The 25,138-nt window shown below is 44.8% G+C and overlaps 1 protein-coding gene across 1 annotated transcript in view; it reads left to right on the top strand.

Annotated features, from left to right (window-relative positions):
• The first annotated feature begins 367 nt into the window (after positions 1-367).
• The window catches only part of LOC148030533 (uncharacterized), a 30,457-nt gene continuing 5,686 nt past the window's right edge, over positions 368-25,138 (top strand). The window contains exon 1 of the mRNA XM_087687264.1: positions 368-768. Within this exon, the coding sequence (XP_087543390.1) occupies positions 532-768 (237 nt within the window). The 5' untranslated portion in view covers positions 368-531. The remainder of the gene's footprint in view (positions 769-25,138) is intronic.

Genomic DNA, 25,138 nt, shown 5'->3' with positions numbered 1-25,138 from the left:
GGTTAAACACCGAGTGGATAGACATGCAAGAGAAAACAAACCAATTGGATGTGAAGGTGTGGGTGGTAGGGATTCCACAACTTGCGCCTTGCGCATGGACAAAGATGAGCTTATGAAAGTGCATTCGATGCTCTCATTGCCCATCGTTTCTAAGTGGGGCAACCCTCACCCAATATTGGCTTAAGAAGCTCCAACTAATGAAATTTTTTTGAAGGGCCCCACTCCCACTCCAACTCCAACGTCTGTGCAGACTTTGATGCACGTTTGTCAATTGAAGTACACATGTTGCGTTTGCCCTTGTGTATATAGGTGGGTCACGTGCAAGGACGGACGCTATCTAGCAAACACCATTATCCACCACCTAGGCGCAGCTTGGGCGGGCAGTGGCGGTGTGAAACCAGGCTAAGTAAAATGCGTGAATAACAAACAGCAGCGGCGCATCAACTCGCACTCTATGTCGGGAACCAGCTTCACAATCTTCATTTGCGCGTGCGTGTGAAAACCGATTGGAGCTGTATCAAACAGGCAGCCATGGCAGCTGATCAGCCTATGAAGGTGGGGTTCGTTCCTGGAACGGGACGCATGGGTAAGCTGATCGCCAGCCACTTGGCCAAATCCGCCAGCGTCCAGATATTCCTGGGTTCCAGGGATCCTGCCAAGGCCGTTGCCGCTGCTTCTTCTATCTCTTCTAATTCTAAGAATAAGGTCGAAGCTGGTTCCAATGCCGAAGCTGCTGCATGGGCCACTGTAATCTTCTGGAGCCCCAAGGTAAGGATATTCTCTAATTGCCACACAGAGAGAGAGAGAGAGAGAGAGAGAGAGAGAGAGAGAGAGAGAGAGAGAGAGAGAGAGAGAGAGAGAGAGAGAGAGATGTGTGCTTTGGCCATCAACCTTGGGTCTCCATTACTTGCTTTTTCCTTGAAGATAGCAGTATTGTGCATGGAAATACTAAAATACATGGTTCCTCGTGGCATGTGTTCGATGTTGATCAGCCCATTAATATACAATTTTCAGATTTGCTGACTCATTTGGTCTGTTCGTGGAAAGTTGTGCGTCAGAAATCGAGTTGGCATCTAGCAGACAATAGATTGCATGCCAATTCTCCGCAGACTGAAGTGCTTGTGGTTTCTAAGATAGTTTCATGGGAAGGAAAACAAGATGCTTGACCTAGGTTTAATTGGATGGCACGACCTGGATTACTTTCTATTGTTGATGCAACATTGCAGCATGGTGTGTATCGATGTCCTTTGCACAATTTGATGGAATTTTCATGTTTCTTGAGAAAACTATGATCTGTGGGGCACACTTTCCTGGGCGTTGCGTGATTGGCAAGCCTTTTCTGAACTCATTTGGATAATCCCTAGCAAGATTGGAGACTTATGAGGTGGTTGCATTTGGAGTGTGTTTCAGTTAATTAGATTTATCGCTTGCTTATTGGGGATTGTCATTGGTTGGTAGCCAAGGGTAATTTTTTTTGGAGCCTTTGTAAAAGTAGGACATGGTGTCACCATCCACTGGCAGGGGGTGGGCAGAAGGGGAGGCTATGGTGCTCACCATGGCAAGGAACTCGATAAGCATTCTTTGTCTATGTGGGTCTGCATATGCTTCTCTCCTATCTAGGGAGGGTCCCTTTGGGGCATTGAAGCTTGAGTAAGAACCAGGATATGCTGCTCTCCTCTCTCTCAAAAGGGTCTCTCCATAGTATTAAAGCTCAAGTAAGGGTTCTTCTCCATGATCTAGCATAGTTGTTTGAAGTCCTCTTAAAAGAAGCAATGGCATGCTCTCTAATCTCATAGGACAATGTGTAATGGCATGTGTAATGCTCCTCTATCTCTACCTCCATTCTACATAGCTAGTAGATGTGATCTTCTAGTACAATACCCTTGTATCTCATTGTCTCTGTTCATAGCTCATTTGATGAGGTGCATATTTGGCCAATGGCACCTTTAGTTCTATTTAAGAGACTTTGTCTATGTATGCTAGGCGTGTGACAAATCCATCATGAAGGAGGTATAAGATGTTGAGAAATGGTAGGGTTTATGAGGAGGAACACAAAGTGTGTATGTCAAACACTTTGATAAAGAACTCAGTAACATAAAAGAAGAATGAAAATAAATGCTGGACATTGAATCATGTTGAATGAATTTGCTAATACAATGGAGCGAGAGTGAGTGAACCTCAGGTTGTGGTTGTGTCTCTAGGACCTGTATTGAGGTAAGTCAATCTCAAAGATGTTTGCATTGCCTTGGCTAATCAGACGGCAGTACCTATGGTGGAAGATGCTTTTTGTAGGGAGCAAAATGTAGTCCTTTAGGCAACGGGTGTTAATAGTGTACATCTCTTGGGTGATAAGAGTCTATTGTCAAAGTGCATTTCATTTTCGAGTGAGGAACATTTTAGTTGGGCAGCCTGTATTTTTGGCCTCTACAAATGCTGGCTGACTGGTCATTCTTTGTTGTATTGTATCATTCTTGCCTGCCCCTCTCCCACTACTGATCACGTATCCTAATACTCATCCATTTAGCACACCTACTTCCTGTTGGAGAGAGGGAGACTACAGCACATTGCTAGTTGCCCACAGCTTGTGCCATTGCACTACTCTTGAGCTTTGGTATATGGATCATTTCTCAAGTCTATTCATTGCGTTCTTGTTGTTCCTTTGTGTTCTTTGTGTTTGTAGTAGTTTCTATCAGCAATGTCTCTTTGCTTCCATTGCTCCACAGTTTTCTAACATGGTACTAGAGCCTATGTCCCTTGGTTCTAGATGGCTACTATGTTTGACTAGTGCTTTTAGGTTTGATTGTTTGTAAACTGCTTCAGATTTTTTCCTTTATTGCTATCCTGATTCGGGCAGGCTTGGGTGACAGTCTTCAGCCGTAAGGCGGCCTATTCCAGCTTGCACTTTTTGCTGCCATTCGTCTGTTTTGACTGTTTATGCTTGCGTTTTGCCTGTCCAGCTGCCGTTTCAGCATTAAGTGTCGACATTTTCACCTTTTTTTTTCCACAGGCTTGATCATCTTTAGCTTGCATTTTGCTCTAGTTTGCATGTCATCTTGATTTGGACACACTTAGAGGAAGGATCACACATGTAAGTTGTTGTCTTTGTCACTACACTCTCTTCATGTCTTTTCCTCTCTTTGTTCTAGACTGTTTTTTGCTTGAACTGTTGAACTTGTGGTGTTGGGATGTGCATCGGAAAGTGCCTCTCTCTCTCTCTCTCTCTCTCTCTCTCTCTCTCTCTCTCTCTCTCTCTCATACCCCTTACCTTTCTTTATCTTCTTTGTATCTCATCCAAAGGGCTCTTACATGTGGCAATATTTTTGAAAAGCTCAAGAGACCTAATTATCTCACCTAGAGTGTGATGCACTAGGAGTGTGTAGAGTACTTTCCCCAACTTTGTGTTCATCACCGATGGTTGGCACCGTGATCCCCTGCAGTCAAACCACCACCTTTGCTTGCAAGAAGGCACTTTGCTAGAAAAGAGAATAGAATGTAAGAGAGCTTTGAGAGTGAAAGAGAGTAGTTGTATTATGTTGGCGCAAAGCCTGGGTGGAGGGAGGAACACCCAGACGTTTGCAAGATGATAGCTTGTTACAATGCTTGTTTGCGCACTCTTGAGCTTCCTCATACACTCCTATCTCATCCAAATGGCTCTTACATGTGGCAATATTGATGAAAAGCTCAAGAGACCTAACTATGTCACCTAGAGTGTAGTTTTGAAAGCTTGGTTTGTACAGAAGCAACTTTGGTACATTGTTTTAGGATTGGTCTTGTGTCATTGGAAGGCCTCTCCTCTTATAGATGATAGTGATGATGACAACTGCGAGGAAGTAGTCCTTGATGGGGACAATGACCGGACAATGACGATGCCAAGGTATATTCCACTCTTCTTTGGGGCATCTCAAAAGCTATGCTTCCTATGGTTACCTTTTGTAGGACATCTCTAGAGGTGTGGGAGAAGTTATAGCTTATTTATAAGGCTTTGTTTGACTATGCGAGGTGTGATCCTCTATGGGCAGTTATAGAATATCAGGTTTTAGGCGACTTATATGATTCTATCATTTCCTCTTAGGATGATATAGATCCCGGATTAGCTTCATGACATGTGGTCTACCCTTCTCGAAGCTCATCTTGTGGGGGTTGTGCTCTACAAGCTACCTCGAGAGTTTGATGGTGTGGCTAATGTCTTATGACCTTAGATATTAACAACACTTGTTAGCTTTGATCATATGACCTCAATGTTGCTCAAGAATGAGGCCACTTTGCATTTATAGGGGAGGGGTTTGGCAGCAAGACCAATGCTTTTACTGCTTTAGAGAGACGATAAGTAGCAAAAGAAAAAAGTTAGTGCTACCATTGTGGTAAGAAGGGGCATCTCCACAAGGATTGCAAGAAACTAGTGGCATTGTAAAATGAGGAGAAAAACAAGTAGAGGATAAGGACTCATCTGATGAGTCATTGTTCTTAGGTTCTGACTCTGACTTAGGCCAAGTAGCAAAGGCCATGCCAGTCTTTGTAGCTTTCAAGCTCTAGTGGTGCTATCATTCCTCACAGACTCTCTAGTGCCAAAGAGAGTGTGAGAGGGTGGTGTGTCAGAGTGCAGCGGTGCGGAAGCGTAGGACTGAGAGAGAGAGAACGCAGAGAGAAAAGGGAGAGAAAGAGACAGTGTACAATGAAGATCTGCTGTATAAAGAATGCTGAATACAAAGATATACACGGGCGCAGTGCGCTGGACTGCGTGTCTCCACCTCGACGATGCGACCTGCTGTCCACCTCGAAGTCTGCTGCAGTCTGCACTGTCTGCTGTCTGAAATCTGTGAACAGAGACAGAAATCTGCACGGCACCGGTCTGTAATCTGCGACAGAGAAGAATGGGCAGACTGCTGGAAATGTCGGCAATAAATAGCCGAAAAACTGCCTGGAATGGGGCGCCAAAAATAGGGCGCAGCCTGGAGTAAGTCGGCTGCAGGCAGTCGGACTGCCACGTGGCAGTCCGACTGCACAGTCCGACTGTGCAGCAGCCTGCTGGTCTGACTGTGCAGGCCTGCCTGCCCACCAAACAGGCTATGATCTCTAACACCCCCTTTCAGAGCCTGGACAGGGCAGAAGCCTGAGGGATCTGGAATGTTGCCGAAGTAGAGCCTGAGGAAGCGCCTTCGTAAACAAATCCGCAAGATTATCCTCCGTCTTGCAATACTCCACAGTGATGGTCTCATCCAGAAGCTTTTCGCGGATGAAATGGTACTGAATCTCAATGTGCTTCGTCCGGGCATGAAAAACAGGGTTCCTCGCCAAGGCAATGCAACTCTCATTGTCACATCGCAGCAATGTAGGACGAGTCTGGGGGCACCCAAGCTCCTCCAACAATCTCCGAAGCCACACAACCTCGCATGTGGTGGAAGACGCGGCCCGATACTCCGCCTCAGTAGACGAAAGGGCTACCGTGGGCTGCTTCTTGCTACTCCATGAAATAACACCTGCACCCAAAGTAAAACAGTAACCTGTTGTAGACCGCCTGTGGTCCACGTCACCGGCCCAATCCGAGTCGCTCCAACCTGCAAGTACAAGATCTGACCCATCGGTCCCTGCGGGGTAATGAATCCCCAAATCAGACGTCCCCCTCAGATACCGAAGTATCCTCTGAGCAGCCTGCCAATGCACCGTCTTAGGTTCACTCATGAACCCTGCCAAGAGCCCAACAGCAAAACATAGATCAACCCTGGTGTTGAGAAGCCAAATCAAAGACCCTATCAACTGTCGATAGCAGGACGCATCCGCCAAAGGAGAAGCTGAATGGGAAGTGGCCTTCCAGTTCGAATCCATAGGAGTAGAGAGGGCCCGACAATCTTCCATCTCAAAAGACACCAAGAGCTCCTGTACATATCTCTGTTGGGAGAGAAAAATCCCCCTCTGAGACTGATAAATCTCATGTCCTAAAAAGAAATGGAGTAGCCCCAAATCCGTCATCTCGAACGTCCGATGTAAAGCTGACTTTGTCTCCTGGACCTTCTGTGCATCATCACCTGTGACAATCAAATCATCAACATATAAGACAAACAGCACACAACCATCCTCGGAAGTGTGAACATACAGCTGCGGATCGGCCTTTGACCGCCGATATCCCAACTGAGTCTGGAGGAACGAATCAATCTTCTCGTTCCAAGCTCGCGGGGCCTGCTTGAGGCCATACAGGGCCTTCTTCAACCTGTAGACTTTCCCATCCGAAGAACCAAAGCCAGGAGGCTGCTCAACGTAGATCTCCTCCTTCAAATCACCATTCAGAAAGGCCGACTTCACATCCAACTGATAAACAGGCCATCTCCTATGGCCAGCCAAAGCAAGAACAGCTCTAATGGTTGCCATACGAGCTGTAGGGGCAAAGGTGTCATGACAGTCAATCCCTGGGCGCTGGGCAAAACCCTTAGCAACAAGGCGAGCCTTGTGCTTATCCAAAGTACCATCACTGAGATATTTGGTCTTGAAGACCCACTTGACTCCAATCACCTTCTTCGTCGGGGGGTGTGGCACAAGTGACCAAGTGCCATTCCTCTCAATAGCCTCCAACTCAGCTTCCATAGCTTTCTTCCATGGGGCGGACTGTAAAGCCTCCTTCACGGAGGTGGGCTCTCGATCCTGCATAACACGGGACATCAAACAATAATTGGAGCAAACAAGCTCCGAAGAATGCGCCTGGTGCCTCCGTGACCGCCGCGGACCATCCTGCGGTCCCCACTCCTCAGGAACCCCCTCGATCCCTGAATCACGGAGTGTGTCACGGGCCCAGCGAGGAGGAGGCCGAACCTCCCCTCGTCGTTCTCCATCAGTAGAAGACTCTGGAATGTCCACCGGTGGTAACTCCGCAGAAGGATCCGGTGGAACAGTAGACTCTGTGTCAGAAACAGAATCATAATCAAACGGCACAGGCTCCAGTGGAACTGTAGAAGGAGCCAAACTCTCCCCTGGATCTCCAAGAACGGGGTGCTCCTCACCCGTTGAAGAAGCCGGAACCTCCACAAACCGCACATCACGGCTAGTATATACATTCCGCTTGACGGGATCATACAGTCGGTAGCCTTGGGACTGGGAGCTGTAGCCAACAAATACCTGTTTGCGGGAAGCCGCTTCAAATTTGTCACGGTGAGCCTTGGGAATGTGAACATAGGCATCACACCCAAAGACCCGAAAGTAAGAAACATCTGGCTTCGTCCCAAAATAAGCCTCAAATGGAGTCATCCCTTCCACGGCCGAAGTAGGGGATCGATTAAGGATGTGGACTGCAGTAGCCACAGCCTCGGCCCACAGAACCTGAGGGGTCTGTCGGTGCTCCATCATGGTGCGCGCCATCTCGATCACACTGCGGTTCTTCCGTTCTAGAATACCATTTTCTTGAGGAGTATTGGTATTGGCAAACTCCTGGTGAATTCCTCTATCTGCACAAAACCGAGCAAATTCATTAGACACAAATTCACCTCCCTTGTCGGATCGCAAGGTCTTCAACTTCCGGCCTGATCGGTTCTCCTCAAAGAGAAGCCAATCCTTGAAGTGCGAGAAAGCTTCTGACTTTAGTGCCAAAAAGTAGGCCCATGTCATCCTGCTGTAGTCATCCACGATCAGCATGAAGTACGAGCTCCCACGCAGGGACTCATTCCTCATAGGGCCACATAGATCCGTAGATACTAGCTCCATCAGTGAAGTAGACCGCCGCGAAGCTGTGTGGGGAATGACATCCCTATGCTGCTTCCCCCGTATGCAGGAGACACATGGCTGCTGGCTCACCACTATATCCGGCAACCCTCGAACAAGCTGTCCACGTGACGCCCTCCGAAGATAGTCATAGTTCAGGTGACCAAACCGAGCATGCCATAATTCAGACTGTGACTGTGAGGTAAGAAGAAGAGTAGAGAGGGCAGTGGAAGACTTCAGTTTGTAAATGCCGTTCTCCTCATATCCAGATGATAGAACCTTCCTCGATTCACGATCAAGGACTCGCACAGTAGAACTGTCAAACTCCACCAAAAGACCAAGGGAGCAAATCTTATGAACTGAAAGGAGATGGTACCCTAATCCTGGTATATGCAAAACCTCTGAGGTATGGGTGCCACCTCGTCCATCCGGAATAAGCTGCATCTTACCCCGACCTGCAATAGAAACTGAAGAGCTGTCTCCAATGAGAACCTGCCCAGGCGAAGGGCACAGCTGGGCAACACCATCTGATAAAGGAGTCATGTGCCGTGAGGCACCACTGTCAACAATCCACTCTCGAGCTTGGGGAGCCGTCATCGCAGCATCAGAAGCATTCGGTGAAGCGTCCTCAATGACAACTAGATGTAGAAATGCAGCTGATGAGGGTGCAGCCACCGCTCCAGAATCCTTGGTTTCCTTCTTCTTGGTGTCCTTCGAGTCTTTGTCAGGGCAATCCTTCTTCCAATGGCCAGTCTTTCCACAAATATGACATGTGGAGTCTTTGTCCTTGTCCTTCTCCTTGTCCTTCTTGGACTTGTTATCCCCCTTCTTCTTCTTTTGGTCCTTCCCCTTCTTCTGAGAGGCTTGACCTGTCAACGCCTCCGTCTTGGAAGCATTCTGTCCCTTTAACTGTTCCTCTTGGTCCAAGACCATAGGAACCAACTCTTCCCACCGAAGAGTAGACTCTCGCCCCGAAGCAATAAGGACAGAGTAAAATGTACCGAATCGTGGCGGCAACTGGGACAATAGTGTGATCGCCATGTCTTCGGAGGAAATCGGCTTCCCCGCATTCTGAACCTGCATCTGTAGCTGCCTTAGCTTGTTAATGTGTTCCCTTAGCGAAGAAGACTTATTGACGGACAAAGTCCGCATCTGGACCTCCAAAGAAACCCTCTTCATCAGGGTCATCCGATTGTACATTTGATCAAGCTCCAGCCATATCTCACGAGCCACCGTCAAGTGCTCGATGTGAGCGATCACGGCTGTAGTGCATGATAGAAAGAGAAAGGATCGAATCCTGGCATTCAGTTTGTCCCAATGAGACTGAGCCCTGGCCAACTCCGCACGAGCATCGGAAGAGAGTTTGGACTCATCTCTTACCGAAGGCCGGTCAATATCTTCCTGTACCAACTCCGCCAAATCATAGGACTCAAGAATGGCCAACATCATAACGCGCCAAATGCGGTAGTTGTCGCCGTCGAGCTTCTGATCTGTAGGAAGAGCCGGTAAAACAGGCACCTTCCGGTCCATAATCGCCTGGAACTCCAAGTCCATCTCTGTAGACATCTTCACCTGCAATGCCTTCTCAAACGCAAAAGCAGCCCCCTCTGACTGAGTAAACTCAGCCTGCTAAGGCTCTTCTGCGTCCCGAAGCTTCTTCACCCGCCGGAGGCGATGAAAAAGCAAAACCTGCACTTTTAGGTTGAAAACTCAAACTTTCTCCGCGTCAAACAGCAGTAAACAGCAGCAAATCCACCACCTGTACTCCTTTCCTGTGCGCCCACACTCGTTTCAGCCTTGTTCCAAGGCGCAGCCCTCCTGTCTGCCCTTAAACGCAAAAAACGCAAATTTGTGTCGCGATGGAAACTCCTCTTCAGGTTGATTCTGCGCTCAGTCAGCCCTCAAACACTGCTCTGATACCATGTCAGAGTGCAGCGGTGCGGAAGCGTAGGACTGAGAGAGAGAGAACGCAAAGAGAAAAGGGAGAGAAAGACAATGAAGATCTGCTGTATAAAGAATGCTGAATACAAAGATATACACGGGCGCAGTGCGCTGGACTGCGTGTCTCCACCTCGACGATGCGACCTGCTGTCCACCTCGAAGTCTGCTGCAGTCTGCACTGTCTGCTGTCTGAAATCTGTGAACTGAGACAGAAATCTGCACGGCACCGGTCTGTAATCTGCGACAGAGAAGAATGGGCAGACTGCTGGAAACGTCGGCAATAAATAGCCGAAAAACTGCCTGGAATGGGGCGCCAGAAATAGGGCGCAGCCTGGAGTAAGTCGGCTGCAGGCAGTCGGACTGCCACGTGGCAGTCCGACTGCACAGTCCGACTGTGCAGCAGCCTGCTGGTCCGACTGTGCAGGCCTGCCTGCCCACCAAACAGGCTATGATCTCTAACATGGTGGTGGTGGGGTATTTGAGCCTCATCCATATGTAGGTGTGATGAACCCTAATTGTGGCTTTCCATAGCATTGACCAAGTCTAATAGATTCAAATCTTGGAAATCTGCAGTGAAGAATGCTGTATAAGGATGTAGAATTATACACAGGTGCAGAGAGAATATCTGCGTGTGTCTCCGCCTTGAGGACCTTGATCTCCGTCAGCCCCGAGTGCCGTCTCTGTCACCAGCAGGCTGAAATCTATCAAATACAAGTATGGATGTCTATTGGAAACTGAACCTTAAAAAGGTCGAAAAAGAATGCGTGAAAAATACCCGAAATAACCAGGTCGGCTGCATTTAATGCAGCCGACTGCAGTCGGTAGATAGTCTCCGATTGCAGCCACATAGCAAAACTACCACGTGGCAGGATATGACTCTCAATACCCCCTCCTAAATCTTGGACAAGGCAGCAGATGTAGGGATTTGGAATGTCAATGAAGTAAAGCCTAGTGTAGTGCCTTTGTAAACAAATCTGCAAGATTGTCTTCAATCTTACAGTACTCCACATCAATGGTCGCATCGAAAAGCTTCTCCTTGATGAAGTGATACTGGATCTCTATATGCTTCGTCCGGGCATGGAATATGGGATTCCAAGCCAAAGCAATGCAACTCTCATTGTCGCACTGCAAGATAGTAGGATGAGTCTGGGGGCAACCAAGCTCCTTCAACAACCGCCAAAGCCACACAGTCTCACATGTGGTAGAAGATGTAGCTCGATACTTTGCCTCATTCGAAGATAGGGCTACCATGGGCTGCTTCTTACTACTCCAAGAGATAGCACCAACACCCAAGGTAAAACAATAACTTGTAGTAGACCGCCGTTGATCTATATCGCCAGCCCAATCTAAATCACTCCAACCTGCAAGAATAAGATCAGAAGCACCTGTACCTGACTGCAAGATAGCAAAGCCCAAGGTTGGAGGTCCCCCCAAGAAATCGAAGTATCCTCTGAGTAGCCTACCAATGCACCTGTTGAGGGGCACTCATGAACCCAACCAAGAGACCTACAACAAAAATAGATCAACCCGTGTGTTGAGGAGCCAAATCAATCTAATCAGGTGACGGTAGCGAGTAGCATCGGCCAAAGGAGAATCTACATGTGAAATGGCCTTCTAGTTTGGATCCATAAGAGTAGAAATGGACCGACAATTCTCCATCTCAAAAGTCATCAAGAGCTCCTGTACATATCTCTACTAAGAGATGAAAATCCCCCTCTGAGATTGATAAATCTCATGGCCCAAAAAGAAATGGAGAATCTTAAATCTGTAACCTCGAACTTCTGGTGTAGAGTTGCCTTCGTCTCTTCGACCTTGTAGGTATGAGCACCTGCAATAATCAAGTCATCAATATACAAAACAAACAATACACGACCTCCCTTGGAAGTGTGTACATAAAGCTGCGGATCGGCCCTGGAGCGCCGATATCCCAACTTGGCCTAGAGAAACGAATCAATCTTCTCGTTCCAAGCACGTGGAGCCTGCTTTAGGCCATACAAGGCTTTCTTTAACCTGTAAACCTATTCATCTGAGGAACCAAAGTTAGGAGGTTGCTCTATATAGATCTCCTCCTGCAAATCACCATTTAAGAAGGCCAACTTCACATCCAATTGAAAAACAAGCCATCTCCTATGACTAGCCAAGGCAAGAATAGCACGGATAGTTGCCATGCGAGCTGTAGGGGCAAAAGTATCATGGAAGTCAACACCTAGGCACTATGCAAAACCTTTAGCAACAAGGTGAGCCTTGTGCTTGTCCAACGAGCCATCGCTATGGTACTTGGACATGAAGACCCATTTGACACCAATCACCTTATGAGAGGGACAAGGCACAAGAAACCAAGTGCCATTCCGCTCAATAGCCTCCAACTCAGCTTCCATCGCCTTCCGCTAATAATTAGACTGTAAAGCCTCCTTCATTGATGTAGGCTCTCTATCCTGTGTAACACGGGACATTAAACAGTAGTTAGAGCAAACAAGCTCCGTAGAATGTGCCTGGTGCCTCTGTGACCTCCGCGGTCCATCCTGCGGTTTCTACTCCTCAGGGAACCCCTCGATCCCTGAATCACGGAGTGTGTTACGGGCCCAATGAGGAGGAGGTCGGATCTCTCCTCGGCGCTCCCCATCTATTGAAGGCTCGGGTACATCCACCGGTGGGATCTCCACTGGGGTAGCCGGTGGAAGGGAAGACTCGGAATTTGAAGAAGAATCTCCATTAAGAGGCTCGGCTCCAAAGGAACTGTCTCAGGAGCCCAACTCTCCTGTGGATCTCCAAGTACGGGGTGCTCCTCATTCTCCTTTGTGGCTGCAACTTCCACGAACCACACATCTCAGCTCGTGTAGACATCCCACTTTATGGGATCATACAAGCAATAACCTTGGGATTGAGAGTTGTAGCCAACAAAGGCCTATTGTCAGGAAGCCGCCTCAAATTTGTCACGATGCGTCTTCGGGATGTGCACATAGGTGTGACACCCAAAGATCCTGAAATAAGAGACATCAGGCTTAGTCCCAAAGTAAGCCTCAAAAGGTGTCATCCTATCAACGACCAAAGTGGGGGATTGATTTAGGATGTGGACTGTAGTAGCCACCACTGCCTCGGCCCACAAAGACTGAGGTATCTGCACAAAAACGAGCAAACTCATTAGAAACAAATTCACCACCCTTGTTTGATTGCAAGGTCTTCAATCACCGGCCCGATCAGTCCTCCTCGAAGAGAAGCCAATCCTTGAAGTGGAAGAAAGCCTCCGACTTCCGCGTCAAGAAGTAGGCCCATGTCATCCTATTGTAGTCATCTACGATCAACATGAAGTACAAGCTCCCCTTCAAGGACTCATTCCTCATTGAGCCACAAAGATCTGTAGATACAAGCTCCATAGGTGAAGTAGACCACCTCGAAGCTTTGTGGGGAATCGCATCGCTATGCTGCTTTCCACGAATGCAGGAGACACATGGTTGCTGGCTCACCACTACGTCTAGCAAATCTCGAAAAAGTGATCCTCGCGACGCCTTCTGAAGATACTCATAGTTCAGGTGGCCAAACCAAGCATGCCATAGCTCGGAGTGTGTCTGAGAGGTAAGAAGAAGAGAGGTAAGAGCGGAAGAAGACTTCAATTTGTAGATGCCATTCTTCTCGTACCCTAAAGAGAGAACCCTCCTCGACTCACGATCAAGAACTCGAATAGCATCATTGTCAAACTCCACCAAGAGACCAAGAGAACAAAACTTATGTACCGAAAGCAAATGATAAACCTGGTACATGCAACACCTTGGAAGTGTGGGTATCACCACGTCCATCTGGAATCAGCTGCATCTTACCCTGTGCAGCAATAGACACAGAAGAGCTATCTCCTATGAGAATCTGCCCACGCGAGGGTCACAAATGGGCAATGCCAGCTGTCGATGGAGTCATGTGCTATGAGGCACCACTGTCCACGATCCACTCTCAAGCCTGGGGAGATGCCATCGTAGCATAAGAAGTCTTGTGTAGAGTCCTCAATGACTGCTAAGTGAAGAAAAGCAGTTGATGAGGGTGCAACTACCACTTCAGAATCCTTTGTGTCCTTCTTGGTGTCTTCTTGTCCTTGTTACGGCAATCCTTCTTTCAATGGCCGGTCTTACCATAAGTATGGCATGTCGATTCTTTCTATTTGTCCTTCTTGGATTTGTTGTTCTCCTTCTTCTTTTGGTCCTTCCCCTTCTTCTGAGAGGCTTGACCAAGCAATTCCTCCGATTTGGAAGTATTCTGTCCCTTCAACTGTTCCTCTTGGTCCAAGACCATAGGAACTAACTCTTCCCAACAAAGAGTCGACTCCCGCCCTGAAGCAATGAGAGTGGAATAAAAAGTACTGAATCATGATGGCAACTGGGACAATAAAGTGATCGCCTTGTTTTCGGAGGAGACGGGCTTCCCCGCATTTTGAACTTGCATCTAAAGCTGCTGAAGCTTGTTGATGCGTTCCTGAAGCGAAAAAGACTTATTCATGGATAGAGTCTGCATCTACACCTCCAAAGAAACCCTCTTCATAAGGGTCATCCTGTTGTACATCTGGTTAAGATCCACTGTCAAGTGCTCTATATGGGTTATCACGGCTGTTGTACAAGACAAAAAAAGAAAAAGAACGAATCATGGCATTCAGCTTGTCCCAATGAGATTGGGCCTTGGTAAACTCCGCACGAGCATTTGAGGAGAGTTTGGACTCATCTCTCATCGAGGGCCGGTTGATCTCCATTACAAGCTCCGCCAAATCGTAAGACTCCAACATTATCATACACCAAATGCGGTAATTGTCACCATCGAGCTTTTGATTTGATGGAAGAGCCGGTAAGACAGTCGCGTGGAACTCTATGTCAATCTCTGTAGACGTCTTCATCTGCAATGCCTACACAAACGCAAATAAATCCCCTCTGGCTATGAAAACGCAGCCTGCTATGGCTCTTGTCTCCGTGTCCCGAACCTTATTCAGCTGCCGGAGGTGATGAAAATGTAAAATATGCACTTGAAGGCCAAAAAATGCAGCCTTCTTCCTTCTCTAACAGCAGAAAAACAACAACAGCTTCAGCAAATCTTCTCTTTTCTCGCACACCCACACTTCCCTCAGCCTTTTTCTAATTCGCAGCCCACCTGCTCGCACTTAAATGCTGAAAACGCAGAAAGAGACAATGAAATGCAGAAAATTTGTAGTGAAGAATGTTGTATAAGGATGTAGAATTATACACGGGTTTAAAGAGAATATCAAATACAAGTATGGAAGTCTGTTGGAAACTTAGCCTTAAAAAGGTTGAAAAGAATGCTTAAAAAATACTTGAAATAACCAGGTCGGCTGGACAATCCTATTGCAGCCACATGGCACTACTGACGTGGCAGAAGATGACTCTCAACACATAGCCCTGCCTATCAAGCATATGCTTTCCCTTGTAACATGATTTGTATTTGCTCGATATGTTGAGCGTCATTGAATCGATACAAATAAAAATGCGCCGTCCATTTGGCTAGCTATGAAAAAATGTTTGTCTCATCACATTCCTTCTCCTGTTTTAAGGGATCATGTTGGAACTGAAGGGGCAATGTTCTCATGGTTGCGGGCACAAATGGAAAATGGGGAGTGCGTTGCTCAGTCAACTACTGTTGCATGTCCTTGACTTGAGCTTGGAGAATCACTACAAGTGATGAATCTCCATCAGATTTGAAGGAAGAAGAAGCTTCGAGATATTACATAGCAGGAAGCCATGACCGTAAGGGAGAATGTATAATCTGAGAGAAAATAAAAAGATTGAAAGAGTGGGCGAGAATGTGCACTGAGATTAAAATTGAGAGAGAGACAAGGTATTGTAGAGAGTAGGACTGCAAACAGAATGCATTTAATGTAGATTTGTTTAGTCCCCTTTTTTTTGGGACAAGCAAGGGGGGTAGGTTAAGGGCCAAATAAATACAAAATCCGTTTCGAGGCTGTAAATGGAGACCAAAATTAGGAATTAATACAATGCAATTATTTGTTAATGCACTTGATGACTTTGGTTACTCAACACCCTTCTCAGGCCCAAATAGGTGTCTGAAGAGGGGGGAGCTAGTCAAGGATGAAGAAAACACTGGTAATCCAAGTACTCCACCTGAAAGGAAACATGTAAAGAAGAACAAAAGACAAGGTGATCTCATGGTGCTTGATGCATGTGTTCAGGATTGGACAGGCATTCTACATGTGTTGAGGTTCAGAAGGAACATGTGCATTGAAAGGAGAGAGAGAAGACACTATCCTTGTCACTATGCTAGGCAAGTTCCGAATGCAGAGCCACCAAGTCATGGCTAAAACATCCAAGCTCGGATTTGGGTAGAATCTTTAGATTGTGGGTGATCTATGAGAGTGTGCAACGGAAGAGGAATACAAACATGGAGAGAACAGGAGAAGAGAAAAGACAGCAGAAAGAGAAGAGAGATCTGCACTGAATCTGAAATGAATGCTGAATACAAGGGTGGACTGATCAGTCTCTACACGCAGCCCAAAGCGTTAGTGAGGGCATTGGATCAGGCTGGAATTGATGACAGCACCGGAGATAGTGACAGTGACAGGGATGGAGAGTGTGCTGCCAGTAGTCTTCGAAGGAGTCAGAGAAGAATGTTACAACCCGTCAAAGCACTTGTAGAAGATAGAAAAGAATAAATCTGTCCATGCCTGATAGTGGCTATAAATAGCCACAAAATGCTGAATCTGGTCGAGTGCAGCCTGGCTGTGCAGTTCAACTGCATTTAATGCAGTGCACAATGATGGTTTGGCAGATCAAGGGCTGATCACAGCCACGTGGGACAAAATCATTGATAGATAGGCTACATAGCCTTTGGTAGGGCATAGGGAATGGCTGCAAACAGCGTGTGAACACACTTGGCACTGTTTGGGAAAAGAAATGCACACAAAGCTGAATGGGAAACACACCCAGAGCTCCAATGTTTCTGTTAGACTTTGCATGTAGCATGGTTGGACAACAGTGCACAATGTTGTGATTGTGATGCCTTGTGGAAATTCCAGTGTACTATGCTTTTCTTTTGGCACAATGCAGTGCAATCAAGGATGATTGTAGGGATTTCAAGAGGAAGGTCTTTCATAGGGACATGAAATTTTTAGATGCTTTAATCTTGTCAATAACATTTGATAATGTTATTAATTAAATGTTATCAATCAAATGTGCAAGGTTGTCTAGCACATGTGATGCACACGACTGTTATTTCATGGTAATAGGCCAAGGATCGTGAGGATGCAGTGGGTGCCAAAGGCAACATTTGTAATAAGTTATGTGTGATAGTAGGTACGTCGTGATACCCGATGTCAAATTTGGGCATAGACCAATTTATTAGCCACTAATGTTAGTGGTGATATTCGAGACTAAACATTAATTAATTAATTAATTAATTCATGTCTAAGGGCTAATAATTGCTCAGGGTTACTTGGAAGACAAATTGGTCTAGCCAATTTAATTATTGATTGGTGAAATTAATTTTTTGAGTACTAGAATAATTATTAAATTAATTTTCAAAATTAATATTTTAAAAATTAACTTAATAAGCTAGATAATGTTGGAAAATGGGATTAGAAGGCTGCCACTTGGCAAAACTTATCCATGCAAGTGGGAAAAACTTTTTTAGGGGCTGGTGGAGTTTATTCCAACCATTGCGAGAGAGAATGAAGCTGTTAGAGCAAGGAGATGTTGGTGATGTGGTTTGCAGCCACCATGGACTAGTCCTACGACAAGTGAATAATTTGGAGCCCTCCAAGAGTAAGTGGCAGTAGGCCAAGGTCCTTCTAGTGTAGATGACAACATACAGGAGGAGGCAACAGTCTTTCTGGTGGTTCTAAGCTGTAGGTGACAGCTTCCATGGTTGTTTGAGTAGGGCAACGGTAGTTTTTTAGTGTTTCTCGCAATAAAACTCTGAAATTTCTCTCTCAATAGCATTCTCTCGCATCCCTCAACCATCTCTCAAGTTATCTCAGCATTTTCTAGCAGTTTGAGCCATCAGAGGAAGAGATTTCAGTAAATCTATGTTGTAAACCCTAATTTACAGCAAAAATTAGGGTTTTGACAGCCTCCTCGAGATGAATGCTCAGAATTGAGGACCTAAGACTTGAATTTCAATAGCTGAAATTAGGCAATTTTAGGGAGATTCAAGAGGCCAGCCAGCCAATATCAGATTTGGGGCTGAATTTGTCTTTCAAGGAACAGGGTAAAGGCCGATCCCCAAGCAAACCAAGGGGCAAATTGGTTTGAAGGCTTGTTGATCATTTGTGGTAGCAAGGGGCATTTGGATCAGCGGAGGAGATTAAGGAATCTCAGTTGTACTTCATTCAATTTCAATATAAGTTAAAGAAATACTGAAAGGGACGCCGGTTTTGGGGCTTGAAGTTGTCCAATGTCCAAGATTGTATGGTAAAGTGTGCATTTCAGTTTTGTGAATTTGTTAATTGCTGTAATTAGTGCTTAATTAGATTATTTACCACCCTATCGGAGGAGGAAGGCTGGTTACACATAGACTACTTCCAAAGTTTGTAGCATACGAGCAGATCATGGCGGCGAGTTTACTTCTAACCTTTTTTCTCAATTTTGCAAGGATCACGACATTCAGATGGAGTATACCTATTGAAACGCACCTTCGGAGAATGGTGTGGTGGAGCATGCAAATTGGACCATGCTAGTGATGACATGATAGATGTTGGAGCATTGGGGTCTTCCTTGTACCCTTTGGGGTGAGGCGGTGGTTGTTGCGGTACACATCCACAACCGCTCTCCAACTTCTGTACTACTGGACATGACTCCTTATGAGGCTTTCTTCGGTCAAAATCCTTTCATGTCTCATTTTCGCATCTTTGGTTGTGATGCATTTGTCCATATGGACAAGAAAAAGAGGAAGACAAAGCTTGACTTGAAGTCAAGGAAACTCATCTTTGTGGGCTACAATACTACTATGAAGGGCTATCGACTCTATGACCTAACGACACGGAAGCTTAAGGTGAGCAGGGATGTAATCTTTGATGAGGCTTTGGCCTTCATGGATCCGATTAATGGTTCTATTGTAGGTGATTCTTTGTCATCGAGACCGACTCCCCTCCACCCTCAGTTTTGTTTTTGCCTTTTAAGTTGCCTCTTCGCACCTCTTCTTTGTCTTCAGCTCCTTCCCCTTCTCCTTCCTCTGCTCTGGCTTCCCTACCACCATTGACAGATGCGACTACTTCGTCGCATACTTCCAACCCTATTGCTTCCCCTCTGGAGTCTTCTAGGGGTGCTCAACTGTCGGAGGGGGAGCCTTCTTTAGATGAGGAGCATTTTTCTTCCCTAGTTGAGGGGGAGTCCCTTCCCTAGATAGGTGCATTACAGGTGTCGGAGAGCCTCCCTTCAATAGGATGAGTCTCTTCGGATTCCTTGTTTATACCGACAGCTCATGCAGGATTCAGGTGTTTCTCACTTTCGTGCTTCTCCTTCAAGTCCACGTAGATCAACTCGCTTACTGGCCCAGTAGAATAGTTAACTTTGTGTGAACTATGCTCTTATGTCAGATTCTTCATGATAGTGAGCCTAGTGTTAGCAGAGTGTGTGAGGATTGAGACACATGATGTTGTGATTCGGACAGTGAGAAAGAGTGAGTGTAGAGTAGAGAGTGAGAGAGAGAGAGAGAGCACAAGACTTGATGTGGATATAATCTCCAAAGTACCACTTATATGTGTGTGTGTGTGTGTGTGTGTGTGTGTGTGTGTGTGTGTATGTGTGTGTGCGTAAGAGTGCATGCACACGTGAACACCGTAAAAGGCACAATGACCCTTTATTTCCAACAACCTCCCACCTTAAGGCAACATGCCTGAAGGTAGAGGAAAGAATTAGCCATTCTCTATGTATATACAAAGCTGAAATACACATATACTATCCAACCCCCATCATCTGGCGGCAATGAGCAAACCGCTCTGCTGGAAGACCCTTCGTGAGAAGGTCTGCAGGGTTATCATCGGCCAAAGCAGCTCAAGCTCGTGAGAAGTCTATGCAACAAGGGCAAATCTTGAGTACCTATCCAAAGAATAGAACTTGTGGAAAAATCCTCAATGGTCACAACATCCTGAGTAAAGACTACATGAGTACCCAGTTGTGTCAAACTATGGACAAAAAGAACGTTAAAGTTCAAATCCAGTACATAAAGGACTTTGGCTATGGAAACCTAACGATTCGGTAAAAGGGGAATAGTCCCCACTTCACAAACTGGCACGTAAGAGTTGTCACCAATGGTGACAGAACCCCCTTTGGAATAAAGATTCTGAAGCCAATCCTATTGAAAGGGCATGTGAAAAGTGGCTCCATTGTCAATGAGCCATGGCTTCTCCTCAATGAAGGAGGCAAGGGTTATATCCTCAACCTCAAATAGATACACAAAAATAGACTTGGTTGTATGGCAAGGGTAGCCTTTGAGTTTTTCGAACCATCCTGTTAATAGTATGTTGCGAATGATAAAGTCAAAGAAGGTCAAAGCAAGTCAAAGTACAAGTGCTAGATTTATTTGATGGTGGATTATTATTTTGCGGAGTTTTAGTATATTATTTTGGGCACTTGTATATTATTGTTGTATTCACGGACACCAGATTATCATGGATGCATTATTTTGTGAGAGCCTGTGCACATTGTATTTATCACTTATAGTTGTGTTTATTGCATTTGCAACCGTTGTGTGAGTTGCGCACATGTATTTATCATAGTATTAGCATAGGCTTGGTCTATTTAGACTAAGGTTCAAGCATGCTATGAGGATTGACTAGCCTAGATCTCACAAAGTAGGTAGAACACCCAAAAGAGGGCGCAAGCCCTAATTCACAGTGGTGGAAACCCTAAAACGCAAAGTGGGACGCAAACCCTAACCCTAAAAAGGTGTACTGTCCTAAAGAGGTGACCTAAGCCTAACCCTAATTTGTGTCTATATAAGGGTGGGAGGTCTCAGTTTTATTTAACTCTTTTGGTGTATCCATGCTATGGAAGCTCTATCAGTGCAACTATTGAAGCTTTCTATTCTATTATCTTACCTCCATTGTTGAGAGTGAATGAGAGAGAGAGTGTAAGAGGTGTGTTCAGTGGGAGGGACTAAGGGAAGGTGAAGCTCTTCGTTGTCTTCTTTCTCTTATTCTTTTTCTCTACTAGCTTCTCGACTTGGTGGTGTGCTTGGTGTTGGATGCGAAGGAGCGATGGTATTGGATCGTGTTGATCATGATCGCGGAACCATCTTTGAGCCTTCAAGCTTTTGGACTACAACGTGGAAAGGTAGGTTGGTGAGTTCACTACACCTCGAAGCTAGTCTTGTGTTCTTGCTTTCTTGGTTTGGAGAGAAGGATGCTTGGTTAGTTAGAGCCGAGTGTTGAGAGACAAGGTGAGAGATTGTCGCCAAAGTGAGTTGCAGCTTCTGAAACAATGGAGGTCCATTCAAAGTCCTGATTGCTGTGCATTTGGCTCAACACATCCTTTGGCTTCAAATAGGGGTACTTTTGTCAACACTTTTTGAGAAGAGCCCCCTTTCCACAGTGTAGGCACTTGGGCTTGGACTTCTTCTCATCCTTCTTGTTTTCCTGTTTCTTGTTGTTGTTTGCCTTCTTATTCCCCTTCTTGTTTTCCCCTCCTGCACTTGTAGTAAAAGCTTTGGTTGAGTCGAATCCACTGGCTCCTAACTCTTTGAGATGCTTGTTATGCTCCAAGACATGCAGGGCTAACTCTTCCCAAAGAAGAGTCTCACGTATTGTTGATGTCGGAAGACTAGTATAGAAAACATCATATTTAAGAGATGGCAATTGGGTAAGAAGAACCATTGCCATATCCTCCAAAGATATCATCTATTCAAGGGAAGCAAGCTTATCCCTCATATCCTCCATTTTGTTGACGTAGTCCTTCATAGAAGGAGAGTCATCAACCAAGAGCATGTGAAGCTTCTTCTCCAAGGTGATACGGTGGGCAAAAGTCTTTTAATGGTAGAGAGAAGAGAGCTTTGTCCACACTTTTGTGATCGTCTTTAACCTGTGCAGGTGAGCAAGGACACAGTCCTATAGGCTCATAAAGGGAAAGGACCGGACTTGAGAGTTGAACCTATCCCAAAGGGCTGCACAATCCATAGATGAACCAATAGTGGCCTCCATAGGCCAAGGAATAGGGGTAGTCACAAAACCCCAAAGATCAAATGTATCAAGAATACACTCCACTTTGTAGGACCAAGGGAGTAATTAGATCCATCTAAACGATCTTCTTTGAGTAGTGAAGGAACAATGGACACTTGTACAAATGGTGTCATCATAGTCATCCTAGAGACAGAAGGACGGATCCTATGGGAGGAGAGAGGGGGGAGGAGATGGCTACTCCGATCTTTGTGACCTATCAAGTGATGGCTTCCATGTAGAATGAGATTTCGACCTCCAATCTTCGCAATGATCACACCACCTATCAAAGGGAGTATGAATAGACTCCTCATTTGAGTCAGCAAAGCCTTAGAATTGGAGGAATTTCATGTCTCTAGACTTGCAAACAGAGAAAATATTGTGTGTTTTATTTTTAGAAGAGACCAAACGGAGAGAATAAACAGCAACACTTGCAAAAGATCAATTGTAGATGTCCCATCTTTGTCAAAAGCACCTCTTGAATGCAGAAAATCTGTGTTTTTATGCAGCAAACAGCAGGCTGAAAATTTGCATTTCCAGCAGTAGGATGATCTTCTCGATAGGAAACCTACGTGTTTTCACTTAGATGATGATACCATGTGAGCGTGTGCAATGGAAGATGAACACAAACACGAAGAGAAAAGGAGAAGAGAAAGACAGCATGAATGGAAGAGAAATCTGCACTTAATCTAGGAAGAAAGCTGAATACAGTGATAGAATGATCAGTCCCTGCACACAGTCAAGGCACCGGATCAGGTTGAAGATGATGGCAGCATCAGAGACGGAGACCGGATGTGCAACCTATAGCAAATCAATTGGAGTGGGAATATTGTTAGAGTGATGTGATTCTTCACAGGGGATGTCTTCATCTTTTTTAGGTATGGTAAGATTTGGAGTAAGCCCATGAGTAGACATTTAGTGGATGGTTTTGGGAGATATTGTAATACCATAGTACATATTTCTAGAGATGTCTAGACTCTTATGAGATATTTAGATGTGCCTTTTGGAGTTTATTTATGGATGGAGCTTGTTAATCTTAGCATAGAAACATGAGACGGGGGATGGGACGAGAGACATGAGGATGTGAAACATTAAAATAACATGTAAAAATGTAAAATTTATCAAAATTTCCACAATTTATGTACAATACTAAACACAACGTATAATACACAAGGACAATGCGTTTTAACTTAAAAGATATTACTATAAACTAAATTACAAGGTAAGTAATTGTCAAACACATATGCCATAAATAGTAAATAGGGAACTAAGCTAAAATAACATGCGAAAAAGGCTACAAGTGTCATGAGGACATGTATTTTTGAAACCTCACTTAACATGTGGATTAATTTTTAATCACATAGTTAAGTAAATGTTGCACATGTGAGATGTAATTAGGGTTAGAGTAAATTTACGAGCTCGGGACCCGAGGAAATCGCGGGATGTCAAAGGCAAAAGTTGCTATAAGCTATGTTGCAGAGGTACTTGGTGGTATTTGTTGTCAATTGTTGGCTTGGGTCATTGACTTGGCCATAAGTGTCAGTTTGGTGACACTAGAGAAGCAGCATTTAATGGTATCTAATGTCAATTTGATGGTCAAAGATGGCACAAAGATACTCAGGAATGGAAGTTGCCTAGTCAATTTAATTATTGGCCAATCAGATTATTTTTTTAGATACCAAAATATATTATTAGATTAATTTTTAATATTTAAAGACTGAAAATTAATATTTAATTATGAATAATGTTGAAAAAACCATTTGGAAAGGTTGCCACTTGTCAAAAATGCCCATGCAAGACTAAAAAATGACTTTAGAGACTGGAGATAGGTATTTTAGTGCATGCAGCTTGCAAAAGAGAGAGGAGATGCTGTTGGTTTGATTTGTCTCCATTGGAGGACTTTTTGAGGTAGCCAAGGGTAGGAGAAGACCAATTTGTAGCAGGCAATAGTATCTACAAGCTGTTGAGATAGGGCAACAGCAATAAATGACTGATTTTCTTTAGTTCTTCCCGAAAAAAGTCTGAAATTTCTCTCTCCTTCACATTCTCTCTCATCTCTCGACTTTACAGCCATGCTTTGAAGATCACAACATTGAGATCACTAGAGGATGTGAAATTTCAAATTTCTCTGTTGTAAATCCTAATTTGTAGCAAAAATAGGGTTTAGTAGCAGCCTCGGGAAGTGTACCAAAAATTAGGGTTTAGTAGTAGCCTCGGGAAGCATGCCAGAAATTTCAGATTTCTTGCTGGAAACCCTAATCTGCAGCAGAAATTGGGATTTAGCAATAGCCTCAGGAAACATGCCAAAAATTAGAAACTCCAAGACTTAGATTCAACAGGGCTGAAGCCGTTTTTAGTCAAATTCTAGTGGAGGGACTAGCAAATCAATGAATTTGGGGCATTTTTCATCTCCATCAAAGTGGGTGAAGGTCAATTGACTACCGGAATTAAGGAGCAAATCCGATTGAAGATTGGCTGGTCATTTTGGACAACAAGGGGAGTTAGCAGCTCATGTTGAGCTTGACATCTCACCATTGAGAAGTTTCTTTAGCTATCTCTACTCCTTTAACCCAAGCTTTAAAGGTTCTCTAAAGAGCTAGATGCATGTTAGCAACATGCCTAATGATACAATGATATTGGTTTGAAGATAGGGTTGCAGATATATTTCTTGAAATTGGAAGTTCGTGATCCTTGTGTTGTGGTTATGGGATTGTAATAATATACACTAAAACTCTTCTTGAGTGAGAAGTTTAGAAGTGACTTTCTAAAAGGTACGGGGATAAATGGGGGCTATGTGAGATATTGTGCTAAATAAGCCAAGCACACTCATACCATCCACTACTTTCTCTCCTTGTAACTCTACTTGCACGTTCTTGAACCGATGCTTCACCTTGTGGATCACTTCTAGTTATCACTCTAGGTCAAGATATTCACGTAGCTTTGCTCTCATAGTCTTTTCTTTGTGGCAACTAGTAGTGGCTCTTTGTAGTTGAAGAGACCATTTCTCCTAGTAATGCATATAGTTAGCTCTTCACTCTTGAACTTGATTTCAATATGCACTTTTTTTGCTTTTTGAAATCATTTTATCTATCACTAATCTATCGAAAGTGGAGAAAAACCAAAAATAAAACAATGAAAATCAAGCAATGCTAGAAATGAGTGTATTAAAAGAAAAGCAACAAGATTCTGAATTAGGGTAAAAAATGCTTCAAAAATTATACCAAAAGGGATTGGGAAAATCCCATTGTACATCAACTTCTTCTTCAATTAAGTTAAAGAAATACCGAAAGGGACGGCAATTTTGAAGCCAACAAAGGTCCATTGTCCAAGATTGTGAGTTAATTTGCATTTCTCAATTTTGCA

Source organism: Lygodium microphyllum, chromosome 10, assembly GCF_053477565.2.
Source record: "Lygodium microphyllum isolate KBCC chromosome 10, Lygodium_microphyllum_v1.1.10, whole genome shotgun sequence".
NCBI classification, from domain to species: Eukaryota; Viridiplantae; Streptophyta; class Polypodiopsida; order Schizaeales; family Lygodiaceae; genus Lygodium; species Lygodium microphyllum.
The sequence above is the reverse complement of the archived record's forward strand: the minus strand, read 5'-3'. Positions and strand labels throughout refer to the sequence as shown.